Source organism: Saccharomyces paradoxus, chromosome X (assembly GCF_002079055.1).
Source record: "Saccharomyces paradoxus chromosome X, complete sequence".
Taxonomy (NCBI): domain Eukaryota; kingdom Fungi; phylum Ascomycota; class Saccharomycetes; order Saccharomycetales; family Saccharomycetaceae; genus Saccharomyces; species Saccharomyces paradoxus.
Window position 1 is genome coordinate 527,146 of NC_047496.1, and position 21,934 is coordinate 549,079.

General features: G+C 37.7%; 8 protein-coding genes and 3 non-coding genes across 11 annotated transcripts; 7 read left to right on the top strand and 4 right to left on the bottom strand.

Moving 5' to 3' along the window:
• Window positions 1-4,669: 4,669 nt before the first annotated feature.
• On the top strand, window positions 4,670-4,741 carry SPAR_Jtrna21R. The gene has a single exon. It is a non-coding gene; the product is annotated as a tRNA-Arg (tRNA).
• A 148-nt stretch (window positions 4,742-4,889) lies between these two features.
• HIT1 (Hit1p) lies at window positions 4,890-5,384 on the top strand (the record flags this gene model as incomplete). The annotated part of the gene is made up of 1 exon (XM_033911426.1): window positions 4,890-5,384. The coding sequence occupies one exon, from the start codon at window positions 4,890-4,892 to the stop codon at window positions 5,382-5,384; it is 495 nt and encodes a 164-aa protein (XP_033767317.1).
• Window positions 5,385-8,603: 3,219 nt separating this feature from the next.
• On the top strand, window positions 8,604-8,675 carry SPAR_Jtrna22D. The gene has a single exon. It is a non-coding gene; the product is annotated as a tRNA-Asp (tRNA).
• Window positions 8,676-8,890: 215 nt separating this feature from the next.
• On the bottom strand, window positions 8,891-9,595 carry SPAR_J02380 (uncharacterized protein; the record flags this gene model as incomplete). Its single annotated transcript, XM_033911427.1, has 1 exon — window positions 8,891-9,595. One exon carries the CDS (start codon window positions 9,593-9,595, stop codon window positions 8,891-8,893), a length of 705 nt encoding a protein of 234 aa, XP_033767318.1.
• Window positions 9,596-10,056: 461 nt separating this feature from the next.
• Window positions 10,057-10,145, bottom strand: SPAR_Jtrna23Y. Its single transcript has one exon. It is a non-coding gene; the product is annotated as a tRNA-Tyr (tRNA).
• An 897-nt stretch (window positions 10,146-11,042) lies between these two features.
• On the top strand, window positions 11,043-11,690 carry CDC8 (bifunctional thymidylate/uridylate kinase; the record flags this gene model as incomplete). The annotated part of the gene is made up of 1 exon (XM_033911428.1): window positions 11,043-11,690. The coding sequence occupies one exon, from the start codon at window positions 11,043-11,045 to the stop codon at window positions 11,688-11,690; it is 648 nt and encodes a 215-aa protein (XP_033767319.1).
• Window positions 11,691-11,709: 19 nt separating this feature from the next.
• Window positions 11,710-12,153, bottom strand: APS2 (Aps2p; the record flags this gene model as incomplete). Its single annotated transcript, XM_033911429.1, has 1 exon — window positions 11,710-12,153. The coding sequence occupies one exon, from the start codon at window positions 12,151-12,153 to the stop codon at window positions 11,710-11,712; it is 444 nt and encodes a 147-aa protein (XP_033767320.1).
• Window positions 12,154-12,775: 622 nt separating this feature from the next.
• On the top strand, window positions 12,776-15,232 carry PTK2 (protein kinase PTK2; the record flags this gene model as incomplete). The annotated part of the gene is made up of 1 exon (XM_033911430.1): window positions 12,776-15,232. The coding sequence occupies one exon, from the start codon at window positions 12,776-12,778 to the stop codon at window positions 15,230-15,232; it is 2,457 nt and encodes an 818-aa protein (XP_033767321.1).
• A 497-nt stretch (window positions 15,233-15,729) lies between these two features.
• CBF1 (Cbf1p) lies at window positions 15,730-16,779 on the top strand (the record flags this gene model as incomplete). The annotated part of the gene is made up of 1 exon (XM_033911431.1): window positions 15,730-16,779. One exon carries the CDS (start codon window positions 15,730-15,732, stop codon window positions 16,777-16,779), a length of 1,050 nt encoding a protein of 349 aa, XP_033767322.1.
• Window positions 16,780-17,453: 674 nt separating this feature from the next.
• MNN14 (Mnn14p) lies at window positions 17,454-20,261 on the top strand (the record flags this gene model as incomplete). Its single annotated transcript, XM_033911432.1, has 1 exon — window positions 17,454-20,261. The coding sequence occupies one exon, from the start codon at window positions 17,454-17,456 to the stop codon at window positions 20,259-20,261; it is 2,808 nt and encodes a 935-aa protein (XP_033767323.1).
• Window positions 20,262-20,401: 140 nt separating this feature from the next.
• Window positions 20,402-21,775, bottom strand: NTA1 (amidase; the record flags this gene model as incomplete). The annotated part of the gene is made up of 1 exon (XM_033911433.1): window positions 20,402-21,775. One exon carries the CDS (start codon window positions 21,773-21,775, stop codon window positions 20,402-20,404), a length of 1,374 nt encoding a protein of 457 aa, XP_033767324.1.
• Between the last annotated feature and the right edge of the window lie 159 nt (window positions 21,776-21,934).

Here is a 21,934-nt window from a genome sequence, read left to right on the forward strand (position 1 = left end):
ATCGAGAAACAGTAAACCTAATTACAGGAGAAATCCGAGTGATGAGAAGAATGATTCTCACACCTATACGAATACAACCAAACCCAAAGTTATAGCTCGAAATCCTCAAAAAACAAATAATTCGAAATCGAAAACAGCCAGGGCTCATAATGTATCCACATCTAATAACTCTCCCAACACTGACAACGATTCCATCAGTAAATCAACTACTGAACCGATTCAATTGAACAATAAGCACGACCTTCATCTTAGGCCAGAAACTTACTGAATCTACAGTAAATCATACGAATCATTCCGACGATGAACTTCCTGGACACCTTCTTCTTGATTCAGGAGCATCACGAACTCTTATAAGATCTGCCCATCACATACACTCAGCGATATCTAATCCCGACATAAGCGTAGTTGATGTTCAAAAAAACAATATACCAATTAACGCTGTTGGTGATCTTCAATTTCACTTCCAGGACGACACCAAAACAACAATAAAGGTATTGCACACACCTAACATAGCCTATGACTTACTCAGTTTGAATGAACTGGCTGCACTAAATATTACAGCGTGCTTTACCAAAAACGTCTTAGAACGACCTGACGGCACCGTACTTGCACCTATCGTAAAACATGGAGACTTTTACTGGGTGTCTAAAAGGTACTTGCTTCCGTCGAATATCTCAGTACCCACAATTAATAACGTTCACACAAGTGAAAACACACGTAAGTATCCTTATCCTTTCATTCATCGGATGCTTGCGCATGCCAATGCCCAGACAATTAGATATTCACTTAAAAAGAACACTATTACGTATTTCAATGAATCAGATGTTGACTGGTCTAACGCTAGTGATTATCAATGTCCCGATTGTTTAATCGGCAAAAGCACCAAACATAGACATATCATAGGATCACGGCTAAAATACCAAAGTTCATATGAACCTTTTCAATACTTACATACTGACATATTTGGGCCTGTTCACAACCTACCAAAGAGTGCACCATCCTATTTCATCTCATTCACTGATGAGAAAACAAAATTCCGTTGGGTTTATCCATTACACGACCGTCGCGAGGACTCTATTCTCGATATCTTTACTAAGATACTAGCTTTCATTAAAAACCAGTTTCAGTCCAATGTTTTGGTTATTCAAATGGACCGTGGTTCTGAGTACACTAACAAAACTCTCCATAAATTCCTTGAAAAATATGGCATAACCCCATGTTATACAACCACAGCGGATTCCCGAGCACATGGTGTAGCTGAACGGCTGAACCGTACCTTATTAGATGACTGTCGTACTCAACTGCAATGTAGTGGTCTACCGAATCATCTATGGTTCTCGGCAGTCGAATTTTCTACTATCGTACGGAACTCACTAGCTTCACCTAAAAGCAAAAAATCCGCAAGACAACTCGCTGGGTTGGCAGGACTCGACATCAGTACTTTATTACCTTTCGGTCAACCCGTTATAGTCAATAATCATAACCCTGACTCCAAAATTCATCCTCGTGGCATTCCTGGCTACGCTCTACATCCATCTCGAAACTCTTATGGATATATCATCTATGTCCCATCTTTGAAGAAGACAGTAGATACAACTAATTACGTTATTCTTCAGGGCAAGGAATCCAGATTAGACCAATTCAATTACGACGCACTCACCTTCGATGAAGACGTGAATCGTATAACTGCTTCATATCAATCGTTCATTGCTTCAAATGAGATCCAACAATCTAACGATCTTAACATAGAATCTGACCATGATTTTCAATCTGACGTTGAACTGAACCCTGACCACCAGAGAAATGTCCCTTCAAACGTTCCGATTCCAACTGACTCCCCACCTCCATCAACTCATACTGAAGATTCAAAACCTATATCTGAAATCAATCTTCGTGCACCCAAAGAAGTTGATCCTAACATATCTGAATCTAATATTCTTCCATCTAAGAAGAGATCTAACATCCCCCAAATTTCTGCTACCGACAGTGCCGGTTCGGGTGGTATAAATAAATCAGATGTTCCTTTACTTACTCCTTTGTCCAAATCTGACACACAAAATTCATACCAAGCCAGTGAATCTGATAATTTGAGTGACTCAGACTCACACAGCGACATTGATACTGACTCTACAAACGTGACAATACCCAGTTTGGGTGGTACCAACAACAAAACTGTTCCGCAGACAAGTGACCAAGAGACTGAGAAAAGGATTATACATCGTTCACCTTCAATCGATGCTTCTCCACCGGAAAATAATTCATCGCACAATATTGTTCCTATCAAAACGCCAACTAATGTTTCTGAACAGAATACCGAGGAATCTATTATCGCTGATCTCCCACTCCCTGATCTATCTCCAGAATCTCCTACCGAATTCCCTGACCCATTTAAAGAACTCCCACCGATAAATTCTCATCAAACTAATTCCAGTTTGGGTGGTATGGATGACTCTAATATCTCTGCTACTATCACTAGTAAGAAAAGATCATTAGAAGATAATGAAACTGAAATTGAAGTATCACGAGACACATGGAATAGTAAGAATATGCGTAGCTTAGAACCTCCAAGGTCAAAGAAACGAATACATCTAATCGCGGCTGTAAAAGCAGTAAAATCAATCAAACCAATACGAACAACCTTAAGATACGATGAGGCAATCACCTATAATAAAGATATTAAAGAAAAGGAAAAATATATCGAAGCATACCACAAAGAAGTCAACCAACTGTTGAAAATGAATACTTGGGACACTGACAAATATTATGACAGAAAAGAAATAGACCCTAAAAGAGTAATAAACTCAATGTTTATCTTCAACAAGAAACGTGACGGAACTCATAAAGCTAGATTTGTTGCAAGAGGTGACATTCAGCATCCTGATACGTACGATACAGGTATGCAATCCAACACTGTACATCATTATGCGTTGATGACATCCCTATCACTTGCATTAGACGATGACTCCTTCATTACACAATTAGACATATCTTCGGCGTACTTGTATGCAGACATCAAAGAAGAATTATACATAAGACCTCCACCACATTTAGGAATGAACAACAAGTTAATACGGTTGAGGAAATCACTTTATGGTTTGAAACAAAGTGGTGCAAACTGGTATGAAACGATCAAATCATATCTGATTGAACAATGTGATATGGAAGAAGTTCGCGGATGGTCATGCGTATTTAAGAATAGTCAAGTAACAATTTGCTTATTCGTCGATGATATGATATTGTTCAGCAAAGACTTAAATTCAAATAAAAGAATTATAGCAAAACTCAAGATGCAATACGATACCAAGATTATAAATCTAGGTGAAAGCGATGATGAAATTCAATACGACATCCTTGGCTTAGAAATCAAATATCAAAGAGGTAAATACATGAAATTAGGTATGGAAAACTCATTAACTGAGAAAATACCCAAATTAAACGTACCTTTGAATCCAAAAGGAAGAAAACTTGGTGCTCCAGGCCAACCAGGTCTCTATGTAAACCAGAAGGAGCTAGAGCTAGAAGAAGACGACTACAACATGAAGGTGCATGAAATGCAAAAGTTGATAGGTCTAGCGTCATATGTTGGATATAAATTCAGATTTGACCTATTATACTATATCAACACACTTGCACAACATATACTATTTCCGTCCAAACAAGTGTTAAACATGACATATGAATTGATACAATTCTTATGGGACACTAGAGACAAACAATTAATATGGCACAAAAGCAAATCTGCAAAACCAGAAAATAAATTAGTTGTAATAAGCGATGCCTCTTATGGCAACCAACCATATTACAAATCTCAGATTGGTAATATCTATTTACTAAATGGAAAGGTGATCGGAGGAAAATCAACAAAAGCTTCATTAACATGTACTTCAACCACAGAAGCAGAAATACACGCAATCAGTGAAGCCATTCCATTATTAAATAACTTGAGTCACCTTATACAAGAACTAAATGGGAAATCAATCATTAAAGGCTTACTTACTGACAGCAGATCTACAATCAGTATAGTTATGTCCAAAAATGAAGAGAAATTTAGAAACAGATTTTTCGGTACCAAAGCAATGAGACTTCGGGACGAAGTATCAAATAATAACCTCCACGTATGCTACGTGGATACCAAAAGGAACATTGCTGACGTGATGACAAAACCCCTCCCAATAAAAATATTTAAACTATTAACAAACAAGTGGATTCATTAGATCTATTACATTATGGGTGGTATGTTGGAATGAAATTCTAATATCATCTATTTAATAGTATATTATAATATGCGGTGCAAGAGGATGACATAAAGATTGAGAAACAGTCATCCAATCTAATGGAAGCTGAAATGCAAGGATTGATAATGTAATAGGATAATGAATAACAACATATAAAAAGAAAGAAGATAAAATAATAACACTATGTAGAACTATCGATTCCCTTTTGTGGATTCCTATATCCTCGAGGAGAACTTCTAGTATATTCTATATACCTAATATTATAGCCTTTAGTAACAATGGAATCCCAACAATTATCTAATTACCCACATAATTCTCAAAATAGATGATATTAGAATTTCATTCCAACATAATTGAACCGCGAGGTGGAAATAGAATCATTATCTAATATGTAACTTAGGGATTGTCATATTTCATAGAGTTCAATCAAGTTGGTTCCGTTGGCGTAATGGTAACGCGTCTCCCTCCTAAGGAGAAGACTGCGGGTTCGAGTCCCGTACGGAACGTTAAATTTTTTTTTTTCATTTATTCTGTTACTGAAAAAATTAAGACCGATTTACCTTGCGATGAGATAAATCCACCGCAGGAAGTGTGTTGCAACAGTAATAGGTAACTATTTGGAGGTTGTATCAATATAGAAACTCTAAAATTGAAATGGCAGCAGCTCTAGTTAAATGTGGCATATGCCACGATGGTGATGGAAAATATAAATGTCCCAGGTGTGGTGTGCGATATTGTTCCTTGAAATGCTATAAAGATGCTACAAAGCACGTTCATGAGGAAAGCGAACAACCCGAGGCTAGTATAAAAGCTAATGCGGAGGTTTTGAACAAGGATAATTTCATAGATGGTACACCTGCAATGAAGAAAACTTTAAAGACAAAAGCATTCGATGATATATATCAAAATAATGCTCAATTACAAGAGCTGTTGAAGTACAATACGGTGAAGTTTCACTTGACAAAGGTTTATAGAATTTTATCTAGTAGCGTTAAGGATGGAAGTTCTGGAAAAATGAACAGCGATCTGCAAAAAGAATTAGCTGTAAATTATCTGAATACATTACGATATGGTGGTATACATTATAATGAAGCAATCGAGGAATTTTGCCAGATTCTATTAGATAGGTTAAACACAGTTAAGAAGTAGGGTTTATTTTCATTAGCATAATTTCTAAGATTGGGCTTCCTATTTACTTATCATCATATAATATCAGAGATCAGAATTAACAATAGCGAACTTTGTTGAAAAGTTTAAATTGCTACAGATTATTTCTTTTATCAAGAATTTACGATTTAGCTCGCAGGGCGTCAAGCAAACTTGGAAAATAATCATATTATATGAGAAGTCTTGTGTGAAACACTTCTATGGCAAGTTGCGATGCCTTATAATAAAAGTGAAAACTAGGAGTTTATTTACGATCAGGTAAAGCTCTCACCATCGACTTATGATTTCCATAGCCATTTCGACCTTCTTTTTAACCCGGAATCCAACTAGGTGACTATAAAATTTAGAGCAATATGCTTAATAAATCAGGTGTCATCTTTCAATTCAATTCATCTCTTGATCATAATTATCTCTAAATTGTCAGTAAATTCTTCCTTTTAGAGGATCGAACTTTTATATTGTGAGAGAAAAACCGCGCCTGCTCTAACAGGGTGGAGCAATCTTTGGTACAGTTTTGTTCAGTTTTGTGCTGAACTATCGGCCAACTGTTGCTTGCGATAACATTATAAATTATCAAGCTAAAACAAGAGTTTTAAATGCAAGAGATAAACATGCAGTGAGTATATATGCGTTTGTCGATTTTATATTCATAGCAAATATTTCTCTTCAGTTTTTTCTGTCGTGTTGCACAACGTATGGGATTTCTTAGTTTTTTGGACGGGATAGCTTATAAAGGATATCATTCGTAGCACGCGCTTCAACGCAGCCTATGCAATTGGTTTCTCTCTTTACCAAGTACGCTATCATGAAGAATTATATTGAGTAATAGTTGGCATGGCGATTTTCCGGCAATAGCATTGACAAACCAAAATAGCTAACAGGTCGCAGCTGAAGAAAACCGTGCAGATAATGGAAGATGAGACAAATGATTCTAGCGGAAAAAACGCTAAAGAATTAGTCAATCGCAATTTCTGATTACTGAATGTAAATTTTTCTATTTCTCGGTTTACATTACAGTAATGTGAAACTACGAGAATAATTGCGAAACAGCTCTCTAGAGTCTTTAAGTCCGTCGTCTACAAGATGAAACCGCCACGCCCTCCTGACTGGAGCAACTTTTTTGGTATTCTTGGAATCTTATTCTTCGTTTGCAATTTTTTTTTTCTATGTGCTTGATATCGACATCTTTAGTTTATAATTTTGTAGAGGAATGCATGTTTATTTTTCCGCAACTTCATATGGCAGGTACTTGGTTGCAGCATATATTTTTACATTTAGTAATATATAATAACCTATACACAAAAAAATAGCCAAATTTTGAGCTGAATGAATCAAGCGTAAAAAAGTGTCATTTTTAGCGCAGTAGAATTCCAATGCATTCATACTTTATTTTTGAAGATTTAGTAACTGTATTTTTATTTATGTTAATTTTAGCATTATTTGTATTCTATTGGTGGAAGGTTACTCTACTACACCCTACCTTGGGGAATCAATAGCGAAAGCAACGTTTCTGCTATTGCTAGTACATTATTTCACTCAATAGATATTGACATAAAACTAATAAAGAAAAATAAACTCAATAATCATATTTCTCCTCAAGGGTTTCTATCCCAATCAGTGAGATATTAGTGAGTATTGAGATAAGCGTTGAGATTCCATTGTTGATTAGGGCAATAGTATATTTTGCATACATAATAATAGAGTCTTTATGAACAATGGAATTCCAATACTTATCCACATATTCAAGTTTATTCTTATTCCAACACTGTATATACCCAATAATATAACCTTTATCAACCCAAAATTCAAAACCAACCCCAAAATCCGCACATCTCTTAAGAAGATAGTTGATTCTTATTGCTACTGTTGATAATTAGTAATTAGTATTGACGAAGAGTAGATGTTCATGTTATACTATGTAAGAGAGGTATATAAAACTTACGACGATTGGTTCATCTTAAAGATGACCAATATAATAATAGGTCATGTAGTTACAATGTGTTTAATTTGGCGACTCATATTACTCATATATATAACTACCACCGCAATTTTCAATTAAAAGATCTGTTGGAATGAAATTATAATAGCATCTATTTAGTAGTATATTATCACATGCGGTGTAAGAGGATGACATAAAGATTGAGAAACAGTCATCCAATCTAATGGAAGCTGAAATGCAAGGATTGATAATGTAATAGGATAATGAATGACAACATAAAAAACGAAAGAAGACATGGTGATATTATTGTATAGAATTATCGAGTCCCTTTTGTGGATTCTAATATCTCAGAGGAGATTTTCTAATATATTCTGTATACCTAATACTATAGCTTTTATCAACAATGGAATCCCAACAATTTATCCGATTATTCACCAAATTCTCAGTTAGCGGATACCATTTTAAGTAATTGCTAATATTTAACCTGCAGTATATTCATCACTGTTTAACGTGTCTCAGAGTGTTCCAATCATTTCCTACTCCCATCAAATAATGTTGTATTACGGACTCGAGTAATACCGGATGTTTGACAATCCTAAGGTCGTTTAGGAGAGTAACTTGTTGTCAGACTTATTATTAACGTGATTCACAGGATGTTACTTACCCTATATAATCTATACAAGATCTGAATCTAACTGAAGGGTGGAAGCGCGGAATCTCGGATCTAAACTAATCGTTCAGGTATGTATACGTTTGGTTGGTTTGGTTCATCTTAGGCACGTAGGTTGCCTAGTATACTCAATCTTGTCTGTTTCGGAACTATTGTTTCGTACGTGTTTCATTCATGTTTTATGTCCAGGTTGGTAAACCTAGTAATGGTGAGGTATCTCATTTTGAGATACTGTTGTATTACGGGCTCGAGTAATACCGGATGTCTTGACAATCCTAAAGTCGTTTAGGAGAGTAACTTGTTGTCAGACTTATTATTTTCGTGATTCACAGAATGTTACTTATCCTATATAATCTATATAAGATCTGAATCTAACTAAAGGGTGGAAGCGCGGAATCTCGGATCTAAACTAATTGTTCAGGTATTTATACGTTTGGTTAGTTTGGTTCATCTTAGGCAAGTAGGTTGCCTAGTATACTCAATCTTGTCTATTGTTTCGTACGTGTTTCATACATGTTTTATGTCTAGGTTGGTAAATCTAGTAATGCTGAGGTATCTCATCTTGAGATACAACAGATACAACAAATAACGTTCCGTGATAGTTTAATGGTCAGAATGGGCGCTTGTCGCGTGCCAGATCGGGGTTCAATTCCCCGTCGCGGAGATTTTTTGCTTTTTTTAATTGTGACAGCCTACTCTTTGCATATAACATAACTTATTCAGAGACCATCCGGCTAACCGGGGAATTCATTACACGTATTTTCTGAACTATACGCACATGTGAAGTTTGAAAACAATACTTAATTACTCTTCATTTTATATATATGATGCAATGGACTCCTTCTCAACGCAAGCGCCCCTTCCCTGGTTGAGATTCTACTACGGCTCCATGTCTTGGTGAAATACGTCTGCTTCTGAATCTGAATCCAATTTCGGTTTCTTTTCGTGATGTAAATTTTCATGTTCACGTTCACGCTCATTTCCAAGTGCTATTATGTCATTTAAGTTTCTCATGTCTCCTCGTCCATGATTGATTGTTCGTACTTTCCAGGATTTTATACGGTTAGCATTCCTTGCAGGATGCTCGACACTTAAAGGCGGCATAGAGAGCCTAAACTTCGGTGACACATTTCCGTTGATATTAGAGAGGTCCCCATTTGATTCATTGAAACTGAAATTATACTTGACTTCAATATCCTTTCTAGAAGGTTCTTTATGAGTATCATTTTCGCGGTGCTGGTTTTCACTAAACTTATTAAGCTTTCTTTCCCTTTCTTTCACCGGATTTGAAGATTTATCTTGTGAATTTGAGAGGATATCGTTTCTTCGTTTATAACACCATGCCCTTAACTCATCGGTAGTCACATTTGAATCCAGCGCACATAGTATATCATCCAAACAGGTGAGGTAGCCTTGATGTTTGGTTAAAGAGTTTTTCTCATTAGCCACACGGTAAAGCCTTGTTACTGCATTGGCGGCTAGCTTGAACTCTTGAGAAAGTTCCAAATTAAGATTCTCAATGGCCTGCTTCGTAGGAGGTTGCTCTGGAGGTAAACTTGATTCTAAAGAATGCATCTGTTCCATTTTAGTTGAGGATTTTTTGCTCTTGAACTAGATATATACCGTCGGTAAAATGATCTCGTAAATTGTAGTTATATGAGTAGCCGCGATTTTAAAACTGCAAAATAATGTAAAGGAAATGCAATAGAATAAATTGCTACGCTTCGACTCCTGATGTTTTTATGGGAAAATGCACTTTCCAAGTGCTGTAAACGATACTTTTATCCAGATGGCTTTGCAAGTAAGGAAAAAGAACAATTTGAATTTTTTTTTTCATGCGCATTTTGAAACAAGTTCGAAAAGTGAAGAAAAGATAGATGGGGTAACAGAAGGAAAAGAGGCTGCTAGGGTCTATTCGCTCTCTTTCACTATCACGCCAGATAAATGTGTCATAATTTGATAACAACTCCTGGTAAAAGACTTGAATTAGATGTTCAAGTTTGCAGGTTTGATAAGAAATTAAAAAGAATTGAATGTAAAAAATATCTCCCGGGGGCGAGTCGAACGCCCGATCTCAAGATTTCGTAGTGATAAATTACAGTCTTGCGCCTTAAACCAACTTGGCTACCGAGAGTACCTATTAATTGGCAGCTTTTCATTACTGCCTATAAAATATCAGGGGTCTTGACAATCCTAATAGAGCTTAGGAAAGTAACTTTGTTGGAATAAGAATCAACTATCATCTATTGACTAGTATTCATATCGCTGGTATATTATCATATACGGTGTAAGAGGATGACATAAAGAATGAGAAACAGTCATCCAATCTAATGGAAGCTGAAATGCAAGGATTGATAATGTAACAGGAAAATGAATGACAAATGAATGACAACATATAAAAGGAAAGAAGATAAGGTAATAACACTATGTAGAACTATCGATTCCCTTTTGTAAATTCCTATATCCTCGAGAAGAACTTCTAGTATATTCAGTATTGTTGGAATGAAATTCTAATATCATCTATTTAATAGTATATTATAATATGCGGTGCAAGAGGATGACATAAAGATTGAGAAACAGTCATCCAATCTAATGGAAGCTGAAATGCAAGGATTGATAATGTAATAGGATAATGAATGACAACATATAAAAAGAAAGAAGATAAAATAATAACACTATGTAGAACTATCGATTCCCTTTTGTGGATTCCTATATCCTCGAGGAGAACTTCTAGTATATTCTATATACCTAATATTATAGCCTTTAGTAACAATGGAATCCCAACAATTATCTAATTACCCACATAAATCTCAAGTATACCTATATTATAGTCTTTAGTAACAATGGAATCCCAACGATTGTCCAATTATTCACAAACATCGCAAGAAGAAAATAACGGCCTCTACGACTGTAACTTTTAACGCGCCAGGCGTAGTGCTAAAGATGGCGGAAAAATATAACGTGTTCTTACAAAGCTTGCCTCTAAACTATATGTGATTTGGAGTGGAAAGAAAAATCAAAACTTTCAACGATGGGCCGTGGCAAATTAATACTGATAGAAGGCTTAGATAGAACCGGTAAGACTACGCAATGCAATATTTTGTACAAAAAATTGCAACCAAACTGTAAATTACTAAAGTTCCCCGAAAGGTCTACACGGATCGGAGGACTCATAAACGAATATCTGACGGATGATGGTTTCCAACTATCAGACCAGGCCATTCACCTGCTGTTCTCGGCAAATAGATGGGAAATGGTTGACGAGATAAGAAAAGCTTTACTGGAAGGGAAGAACATCGTCATGGACAGATACGTTTATTCTGGAGTAGCATATTCCGCCGCTAAGGGAACAAATGGAATGGATTTGAATTGGTGCTTGCAACCCGATATAGGGTTGCTAAAGCCGGATTTGACGTTATTTTTAAGTACTCAAGATGTCGACAATAACGCTGAAAAATGTGGATTTGGCAACGAAAGATACGAAACTGTTCAGTTTCAAGAAAAAGTGAAGCAAACCTTTATAACACTATTGGAAAACGAGATGAGGAAAGGTGATGAATCGATCAGGATTGTGGACGTTAGTAATAGGGGAATTCAGGAAGTTGAAGCGCTTATTTGGCAAATGGTTGAGCCTGTTTTGACCACGCATATTGATCATGACAAATTCTCATTCTTTTAGGAGGATCAGTACATATAGCCTAGTCTAGTCTATCTAAAATACTTAATCTTTCTAACAGCATATCTTTCGAAATTTCTTGTATTTCCCCCCCAATAAACATCTCATCCATTATCATATAGACTTTGTAAAAATTGAACACGATATCCAGTTCACAAACATTACCGAAAAATGCATCTAGCACTTCCACGAACAAATGGATGTGGCATAAATATATGGGCTCATCGTCAAGCAAGTCCACGCCCATAACAAAATACAGACCCGCGTACCTCCTGTATATGAGTTTTGTCGAATCAGAAAACTCTACGAAATTGCTCTGGTGCTTATGATCTCTGGAAGATATGAGTCTGTAAATTTGCGCAATGGCATCTTGGCTACGTTGAGGATCCGAACTGTGTACATCGAACCATCTCACCAACCGCACCACACCTTGCTTATTAAAACACAGTATAAACTGTACCGCCATTTTTATCTCTTACAGCAAACAACCCTTCGCCCTTCGCAAATACAATAGCAACAAATACTATCCCCTCAAGGCAAGCGTTCCTAATTTAGCTAATGAATAAACCATTCCTTCCCGGTCCTATCAAAAGTATCCGAAACGGTTCTGCGCGTGCGAAATGATATGTTCTTACGAAACTATTAGAGGGACCCTTCCATTACAGGTACAGTCTAGAGATACCGGAGCTGCAAGTGTTACATGCCGGCAGCATGATAAACATACCCACGTCCTAAAGCCATTCAAGCGTACATACATGATGTATACAACGTGAACGCTTTGGCACGGTCACCCCACCTAAAAGCATAACCTCTTGAGCAAAAACCCAAATAGTCACCACGTGCGATGCGGTGCATGGGTGATTGTCTTTTCGTCATTGGCACGACCCCTTGCAGGTGGGAGGTAGAACCAAATAATATCCAGTTGACGGTAAGAGCTGCTTCATATATAGGGCTAGCAAGAAGTGAGAAAGCTTATCAGGTGCCGTCGGTAATCTTATCCAAACTACAATACCGCACGCACACCAGGAAAGTAAAGTTGGGTAAGCCGTAGCAGTTGTTTTTACAGGTTATACCGATTGAATAAAATAATGGTGGGAAACAGTAAGGACAAAGAGGTACATAAAAGTCCCTCTGTTAGTACTTTGAAGCTCTTGGGAAAGCGCCTGTTTAATTCCAGCAGTCATACGGATAACTCTTCGTTACTCCTCAGTGCTGAACAATTGGGCAATGGAAGAAGTCTAAGGAAAAGGCCAACCTCTCCGTCTATTGGTGGAAGTGGTAGCGGTGGCAATTCACCTTCGTCTTCTGCTGGCGCACGGCAGAGATCTGCTTCTTTACATAGAAGAAAAAACAATGCTTCAGTAGGATTTTCAAATGGGCCTGTGTCCTCACACAAGTCCTCCGCTGCATTGCAGGACTTAATCAAACATAATAATAACCCTTATTTGAACTCTCCGTCTGATATCTTGGGCACAGGTACTGGTATTTCCTCGGCAAGAGATAGGGATAGAATCGTTTTAGATAGAGAAAAGGAAAAAGAAAGGGCGAGAAACAAAGAAAGAAATACCCATCACGCGGGCTTACCGCAAAGGTCTAATAGTATGGCCAGTCACCATTTTCCCAACGAGAATATTGTTTATAATCCATACGGCATAAGCCCAAACCATGCTAGGCCAGATACTGCATTTGCTGACACTCTGAATATGAATAAGGAGAACGATTTAAGTTTTTACATGCATGATGGTAACAGCAAGATACGGATGTTGCCGCTTCCTATCGCCAACCCGAACGATTTTTTGCCCGAAGATATGAAACAATATAGTGTCCATTTAACAGATAATTTCGTATTTGATACGGATAATAAGCCTATCGGTTCGGGCGGGTCTAGTGAAGTTAGAAAAGTTAAATCAAGTTACAGGCAAAAGGATGTTTACGCTTTAAAGAAATTGAATATGATATATCACGAGTCGCCTGAGAAATTTTACAAGAGATGCTCTAAAGAATTTATTATTGCCAAGCATTTAAGTCACAATGTCCACATCACGAAGACTTTTTACCTTCTAAAAGTTCCCACCACCACATATACAACTCGTGGTTGGGGGTTTATCATGGAACTAGGTGTCAAGGATCTTTTCCAGCTGATGGAAAGAACAGGCTGGAAGAACGTTCCGTTCAACGAAAAATATTGTCTTTTTAAACAAGTAGCCCAAGGTATTAAGTTTTGTCATGACAATGGTATTGCTCACCGTGATTTGAAGCCTGAAAATGTTCTGATTTCCAAAGAAGGTATATGTAAGTTGACGGACTTTGGTATTTCTGATTGGTACCATGTGGTACCTCATGACTACACTAGTCCAGTGAAGACATGCCAAGGTATGATTGGTTCTCCACCATACACCCCGCCAGAAGTAATGTACTTCGATGCCAAGAAGCATTACCCTGAAAAATTCCAAAAACCATACAACCCGTTGGCCATGGATTCCTATGCCCTCGGAATCATGTTAATTACCATGATTAACAATATCATCCCTTTCATCGATTCCTGTAACACTGATGCGAGATTCAGGGAATTCGAAGTGTCATATGACAACTTCATCAATCACCAAAACCCTCATTTCAGGGACAAGGGCTGTCACAAGCCAGGCCCCGGTTCCGAATACTCTTTAGCAAGAAATTTCAAAAATACTGACGCTACGCGTATCGCATGGAGATTAGCTGATCCTAATCCTGCGACTAGATATACAATGGATGATTTATTTGATGATCCTTTTTTCCAACAAATTGAAACGTGTGTCGAGCCAAGTGATGATGATTTAGTAAGGGTTCCTGAATTAAGAAAAAGTACCTCTACCAATGATTTTACTGAAAATTCATCGGATACACCCTGTGATCAGGAAGTCGTTCACACGTCAAATCCATTCCTAAAAAAGGAAACTCTCACTTCTAAACCAAGATCGATGTTAGAAATCGCGGAATCTCCTTCCTTAAAACAAAAATCCAAGGTAAAAGACAACGCAAAGACTAAATCACATGATCTTGCTGATGAAGGAGGTCATGAAAATATCAAATCTAAGCAACAAGATAACAATGAAAATTTGAAGAAAGATGAAGTCAAGAATTTGGACAAAAACAAAGCCATCGAAGACGTCACTACAACTAACGTGGACAGCATATTAGAAAAACCTACACCAACCTCCACAAAAGTAGAGAACAACCAAAGCGAAGATGATTCTACAATGAAGGAATTAAAGTCGATGCTGAACTCCACACCTACCACACCAACACATAACGGCCCCACCCCACTCCCTGCAAAAGCTGGTACCCAATTGGATAAACGCATGAGCGACCTATCGCTGAAATCCGAAACGCCCGCTTCTCCTAAGAACTATAGCGCACCCAATATATCGTCGTCAAGCAATTCACTGAGAAGCCTCGGGAGTCCAAGCGTGTCGTCCTCGAAAAAGAAGAAGGCTATCCATCACCACTTGGACATCACTAACAGTGTTACGAATATGTCATCTGTGAGCGCCTTTATCTCAAGATAGACGTAAAGACTTCTTTATGCTTTAGTACCTTCATTATTCTTTCATACCCCCCCCTCTATTAGCTTCGATATACGATATTATTATCGGGAAAAAGATAAAGGGCACAAAAATAAAGCAAACAATGAAATAGAGCACAAACATATAAATTCACATATGTACTTATATATTTTTACTTCGAACCAAAAACAAACATTTTATTATTTATTCAATTTTTACTTTGATAAACGTGATCGCTTTTTCTCGGTTCCTTCGGCATCATCTCTCACCCTTCAAGGTTAAAAAAAATAAAATCGGACGAGAAAAGTATTGGACAAACAACAATTTTCCACGTGCTTATCACGTTTTTTTTTATTTAATGTAGAATGTGAACCATTATACTTCAAAGGTAAACACTTCGTTAGTTGTTCCTTCTTCTTTCCAGTAATTATTTTTTCTAACTAGAAGTACCAATATCAAGTGATCAAATAGAATACGGTTTCTACATTTTTCTATTAACGATGAACTCTCTGGCAAATAATAAACTTTCCACTGAGGATGAGCAGATCCATTCCGCAAGAAAAAGAGCCTATAACGAGGGGCAGAACAGCAGCGACGCCAGAAAAAAGCAAAGAGATCAAGGATTGTTGTCTCAAGAGAGCAATGACGGAAACATTGACTCTGCCCTATTAAGTGAGGGGGCTACTCTAAAAGGGACTCAAAGTCAATATGAAAGCGGACCGACGTCTAACCAAAATGAGAAAGAAGGTGACGAAAATCCATCAGTGGCTGAAGCTGCAGTCGCTGCCACTGTCAATTACACAGACCTAATCCAGGGCCAGGAGGATGGTTCTGATGCTCATACATCTAAACAAACGAATGCGAATGACGAGCGCAAGGATTCCATGAATGGTAGAGGAGCCACAACCCCATCAAATGAAAGGGTCAAGCCAAATTCCTCCCTAGAGGGAATGTCATCTTCACCAATGGAATCCGCACAACAATCTAAAAATGATATGCTCATACCATTGGCAGAAGACGACCGTGGGCCAGAACACGAACAGGATGACGAAGACGATGATGATGCCGACATCGACCTCAAAAAGGATATAAGTTTGCAACCAGGTCGTCGTGGAAGAAAACCTACTACATTAGCCACAACAGACGAGTGGAAAAAGCAAAGGAAAGATTCCCATAAAGAGGTCGAAAGGCGCCGCCGCGAAAATATCAACACTGCGATCAACGTCTTAAGCGACTTACTGCCCGTGAGAGAATCAAGCAAGGCAGCAATATTGGCACGTGCCGCAGAATACATTCAAAAATTGAAAGAAACTGATGAGGCAAACATCGAAAAATGGACGTTACAAAAATTGCTTAGCGAGCAAAATGCATCGCAATTAGCCAGTGCAAACGAGAAACTGCAAGAGGAACTGGGAAATGCTTACAAGGAAATTGAGTACATGAAGCGCATTTTAAGGAAGGGGGGGATAGAATACGAGGATATGCACGCCCACAAGAAACAAGAGAATGAAAGGAAAGGTACTAGGAGCGATAATCCGCACAATGCTTGAGAGCTAAAAATAGATAGTTACATGTATTCTGAGCTTCCGTATATATCTGCATTTCACCCTCATGGCGTGTTTGTTAGGTTTTTATCAATATTCCATGGGCATATTCAAAACCACCCGGATAGCACTAGATATCCACTCAGCCTCAAACTCGGCAAGAAAAGAGAAGACGGACTTCTTTAACTTCCGAATATGTCTTTGTACGCTATTGTTTTTCGTCCCTAAATGGCTTAGCAAAATTTTTGCCAAGAATTTTTATGACATTTAATGGAAAAATTGCCAAGAGAAATACGCACAACCTCCGTTTTCCCGCCTTTTTATCAGAAAATCTTTGTTTTCCCTTCCTTTTTTTTGGGTCGCAGGAAAGAAAAAAGATAGTAGTGGAAAGGATTAACCTGAAAAAAAAAGGCAAAAACGTTACATCCTTGAAGGTCCGCGACAATCACGGGCCTATTTCTACTTTGGGGCTTCGCTTGATTACTTAAGAAGAAACATTGGAAGTACATCACGTAAAAGTGCGCTCTCTTTTAATCTGGTACTCTGCTATCTGTATCTTATATAATTAACAACAGCCATTATTTACTTTCTGGGAAACAGCCAACATTTATTTTTATGAATTAGAATAGCTAAAAGTGTCTAAGAAAGAGGAAGAGAAAGAAGAGTAAGATATTATTTCAATGATGTTATCACTGCGCAGGTTTTCTATGTACGTTTTAAGATCTCTGCGGCTTCACTTTAAAAAGATAGCAGTTATTCTTTTGGCCGTGCAGTTACTGTTTATTATAGTGTTTGTATTTAGCGGCCGCTCACCGATTATTGACAGTAACTGGAAGTCATTCACTGCGCCATTTTTTGAACCAGTTACCCACGCTGACAAGAACAACAACTATGCTGCTTTCGATCTGAGATCAAAAGATAACGTAGCCAGACTGTACGAAAAAATGAATTTCGATACTTCAGGCGAATGGATTGACACATACACCTTGAGGAATAACCTTCTCACTGTGAAAATGGGCTCTGAAAAAGGACAGGTTCTCGATTCGGTAGACGAATTGAGATATTATGATAGTGACCCAAGATTGGTATGGTCAGTTGTACTGGATCACTTGTTAGAATCAGATTCCAATGAATACGCATTTTCGTGGTACGATTGGGCCAATTTTGACTCGACAAATAAACTCATTGCACTGAGACACACCAATATCTCTTGTCAGTTTGTTTGCGAAGGTGCTTTTGATAAAGAGATGCTAGAAAGGGTAGAGGGCGAAGTACAAGAGCCCTTATTTGTCACAAATAGGAACAAATATGACGAATCACTTTGGTATGATAGGGTAAGAAAGATTGTGGATCCTAATTTGGTCCAGCAGGTCATACATGATCATTGTAAGAACAATGACGCATATTCCAATGGTACTCCTTTCGAACTACCCTTTATAATTAGTGGAACTTCTGAAAGGTTGAGGCCGGAGGTTTATGACTTACAAGCCAAAAACCATTTATTATATTCTAATTTTACTCCGTTGTCATTGACCGTACTGGACAGCGATAAAGATGCTTATCGAATTGATTTGAAAAAAACAGACTCTTCAAAATCAAACATAGTACAAACCAATCTATTACAGAACTACATTCAAAGGCACAGAAATGAAATAGTAAATGGCGATCTCATTTTCAACCACACTTCCATTTTTGAAAAATTCTTGCATCATGAATCTACCAAAAAAAGGAAACTTGACGTTGAAGGCTTAGATAAAACGATATTTGCTAGAGAGTATCTAGAGTTGTCACCATCCGATTTCCACTTCGATGCAAAAGAGAAAATCACTGAATTAGAGACCAGGTTAAGGTCTGAAGGCATATCATTGCACGATACCCACTATTTACAAAGTTTAAAATCGTCCGTAAGTACTGCCCCTGCATTACAGAAAAAGTACTTCGCTGAGGCCAGTGACATTACAGACGCGACTGCCGATGGTCACCACAGAGACAAACGGTTTTTTTCAATCGGACATAACCTCCTAAATGACCCTCAGGAGTTTGAAGCAAGACTAAGTTCTTTGATCAGAACTTTTCAGAAATTTGTCAAGGCTAATGGATTAATCTCCTGGTTATCGCATGGTACCTTGTATGGATATTTATATGATGGTTTGAAATTCCCTTGGGATGTCGACCATGATTTACAGATGCCCATTAAACATTTGCATTATTTGAGTCAATACTTCAACCAATCCCTAATATTAGAAGATCCAAGAGAAGGCAATGGAAGATACCTACTAGACGTGGGAAGTGCAATTACTGTAAGAGTTCATGGGAACGGCGAGAACAATATTGATGCTCGCTTCATCGATATCGACTCAGGTATATACATTGATATCACAGGACTTAGCGTTAGTTCCGATGCGGCTAAGCAGTATATGTCCAAATTTGTAGAAGAAGAAAGCTCAGGTAAAAGCTTTTCTGACCTTATTAAAGACTATAAATTTGACGAAAACGACCGTTTCGATGAAGTTGAGGACAGTGAAGGTTTAGCTAAGTATACCATATATGAATTAATGGAATGGGTTAATTCTCATCCAGACGACTTTACGGATGCAGAAAGGAGTTTCGTCACGAAAACTTATAAGAAAGAGCTCGCAATTTCAAGAAGCGACTATGCTGAAAAAGACTTGCCTCCAAAGCAGAGATATCTGCTAAATGAGAAATATAACCTTTACAATTGTAGGAATCAGCATTTTTCCAGTCTAAACATCTTATCACCCCTGAGAAATACAATGTTCAATGGTGTACCGGCATTCATTCCTAATAGGCCTATAGCAACATTGAACAATGAGTATAAAGTCCCGCAAAAATATGGACTTTTATCATTCCAAGGGAAGGTGTATTTACCGGAATTTAGATACTGGTTTTCATTTGCAGACATGAAGAAGTTTGCAAATTTGCAGCTGAAAGAACCCAAGATAACACGGCTAGAAAGTCCTTTAAATGATTTGAAATTCAGTGACATAAGTCTACTAGTAACAAACATTATCAAATGTGGGTTTCACTCCGTATTTGCCAGTTTATTTAATTCTTTTGATAGCACTGTTTACAGACTCAAAGAGCTGGAAATACAGTATGACCGTAGCTTGAGTGAAGAAGAAAAAAGTAGCCTATTAAAGACGCTACGGCGAGGAATGTCAAAGAAAATAAAATCACCAGAAAAGGATCCAATAATATATATATACGAAAGGAAGTTATGGGAAAACGTGGAAAAGTTGTTGAATGCTTCAAATATTTACAACATTGCCTCACAAGTTGAAAAGGAAAAAATCAAAGAATTTGTTGAGTGGTCCCAGCAAGTGTATGAAAGAAAATTTGACGGTTTTAAACTTCCTGATGGTGGCAACGGTAATACAGTGACCGATCTAAATTCCAAAGGCTTAAATCTCTTCGGTGATAATAAGAAAACTTCAAACAACATATTTGGTTCTGACCAAAAATATTAAACGCTGCCTAATTCTTCGGAATGGGGAAAAAAACCATTATTTATTCATCTTTCTCTCACTTCAATTCGATCCTTTTCAGTGACATAAATACTTGTGTATCCTTACTAACTTATAATGCTTAATTTTATCATAATATTCCCTCACCTTAATACCTCAAAGTGGACTTCACGCAATATAGCGCCTTCTAGGCCCTTGCCCAAATTACCCAGCAACTCTACACTTTCATTGAGGGAGTCAAGCGGGATATCATCATCGTTCTGCAAATCTCCAGGTTCCTTACCATTGAATTTGTAAACGCCTGAACTTCCTGCAAATATTGTAGTGCCATCTTCAGTACCACATCTGTTAGCTACCACCAGAACCGCATTCTTTCCTTGGAACTTCCAAGGCTTTCTAATGGAAGCTCCCAAAAATGTCTTTTCCAGTATGGCGTCCCTTACCATATCTTCAGAATTCAATAAGTCCATGGTGTCCTCCTTGTGCTTCCCATCCTTATAATATTCATGATCTGGGGGCATTCTAGTTTTAATCAAAATGTTCTCGAGAAGCGATGAATTATTAAACCAGTCAGTTCTTGGTTTGTAGTACAAAAAGGGGAAAAATCGTAGAATCCAGTAGTTCACGTTCGACATGTCTGGTTCGTCCATATCTTTATATTCACTGGTGCTTTCGTCAGAAGGCACTCTGGCGGTACGTTGCGAATCGCCAATTTTAAGCTGATAAACTCCCTGAGACCCAGTCAGGGGTAGTCCTTGTTCCTTTAAATCGAAAGCTATTTTGTTCTTCGCTGACTCTAATAATGAATTGTTATGTAATGTCTGTTTGTCAGTGATGGAAGTAGAATTTAGCCACGCCATTGGACATAAAATCAACTCGACATTATTGTCAACGCAAAAAGAAGAGAACTCAAAGTGATTAAAGGGAGCTTTGAATTTGTAGGGACTTAAGTCCATACAGATGCCTATCGATGTTTTCAAAGTCACGTCTCTGGTATAAGAGTCCTCATTTGGAAGCTTGGCACATTTTGAAAAATTCATAGGGAACGTTTGAAATCCCTCTGGATTCTCCTCGCAATCCCAATTCATTTCCGTATCATAGAGAAAAGTCTTCCTATAATTGAAAACCTGCTCCCCCTGCGGATTGATCACAAGGGCGGAATTGTATAACTTCTGTTCATCATCCTTTTCAGGATACCCTATTATTGTGTAGCATTGAAGCTTCTCAGATATTGATTTGGCCAGTTGAAAAGAGGGCCCTTCATCTTTCTTGGTAACATAAGGTAAAATATCCTTTTTGGAGTGGAAACTGTACCCTGTCAAGGAAAATTCGGGGAATAATACTATGTCAGGTTTTACATAGGTAGCACTTTTCATAACCTTATCCAATATAGACCACGTTCTCTTTATTGTTTGATCTACTTGCCCAATTTGCGGATTCAGCTGAATTACGAGTACCTTCAGCGACACTAGAAGCTTAGTAGTCATCTTGGCACCATGAATTGCGTCTATTAGCATCCATTAAATGTCACAATAGGATTCTATATTGTTGTGAACTCGTATTCCTAGCCTTAAGGTGCTGAAATGTGCGGAAGTAATATGGTTCCATTTCCAAGGAAGGGTTATTAACATTTACCAGGGCAAAACCTATATATTTCTTAGGACTTTAAAGAAAGA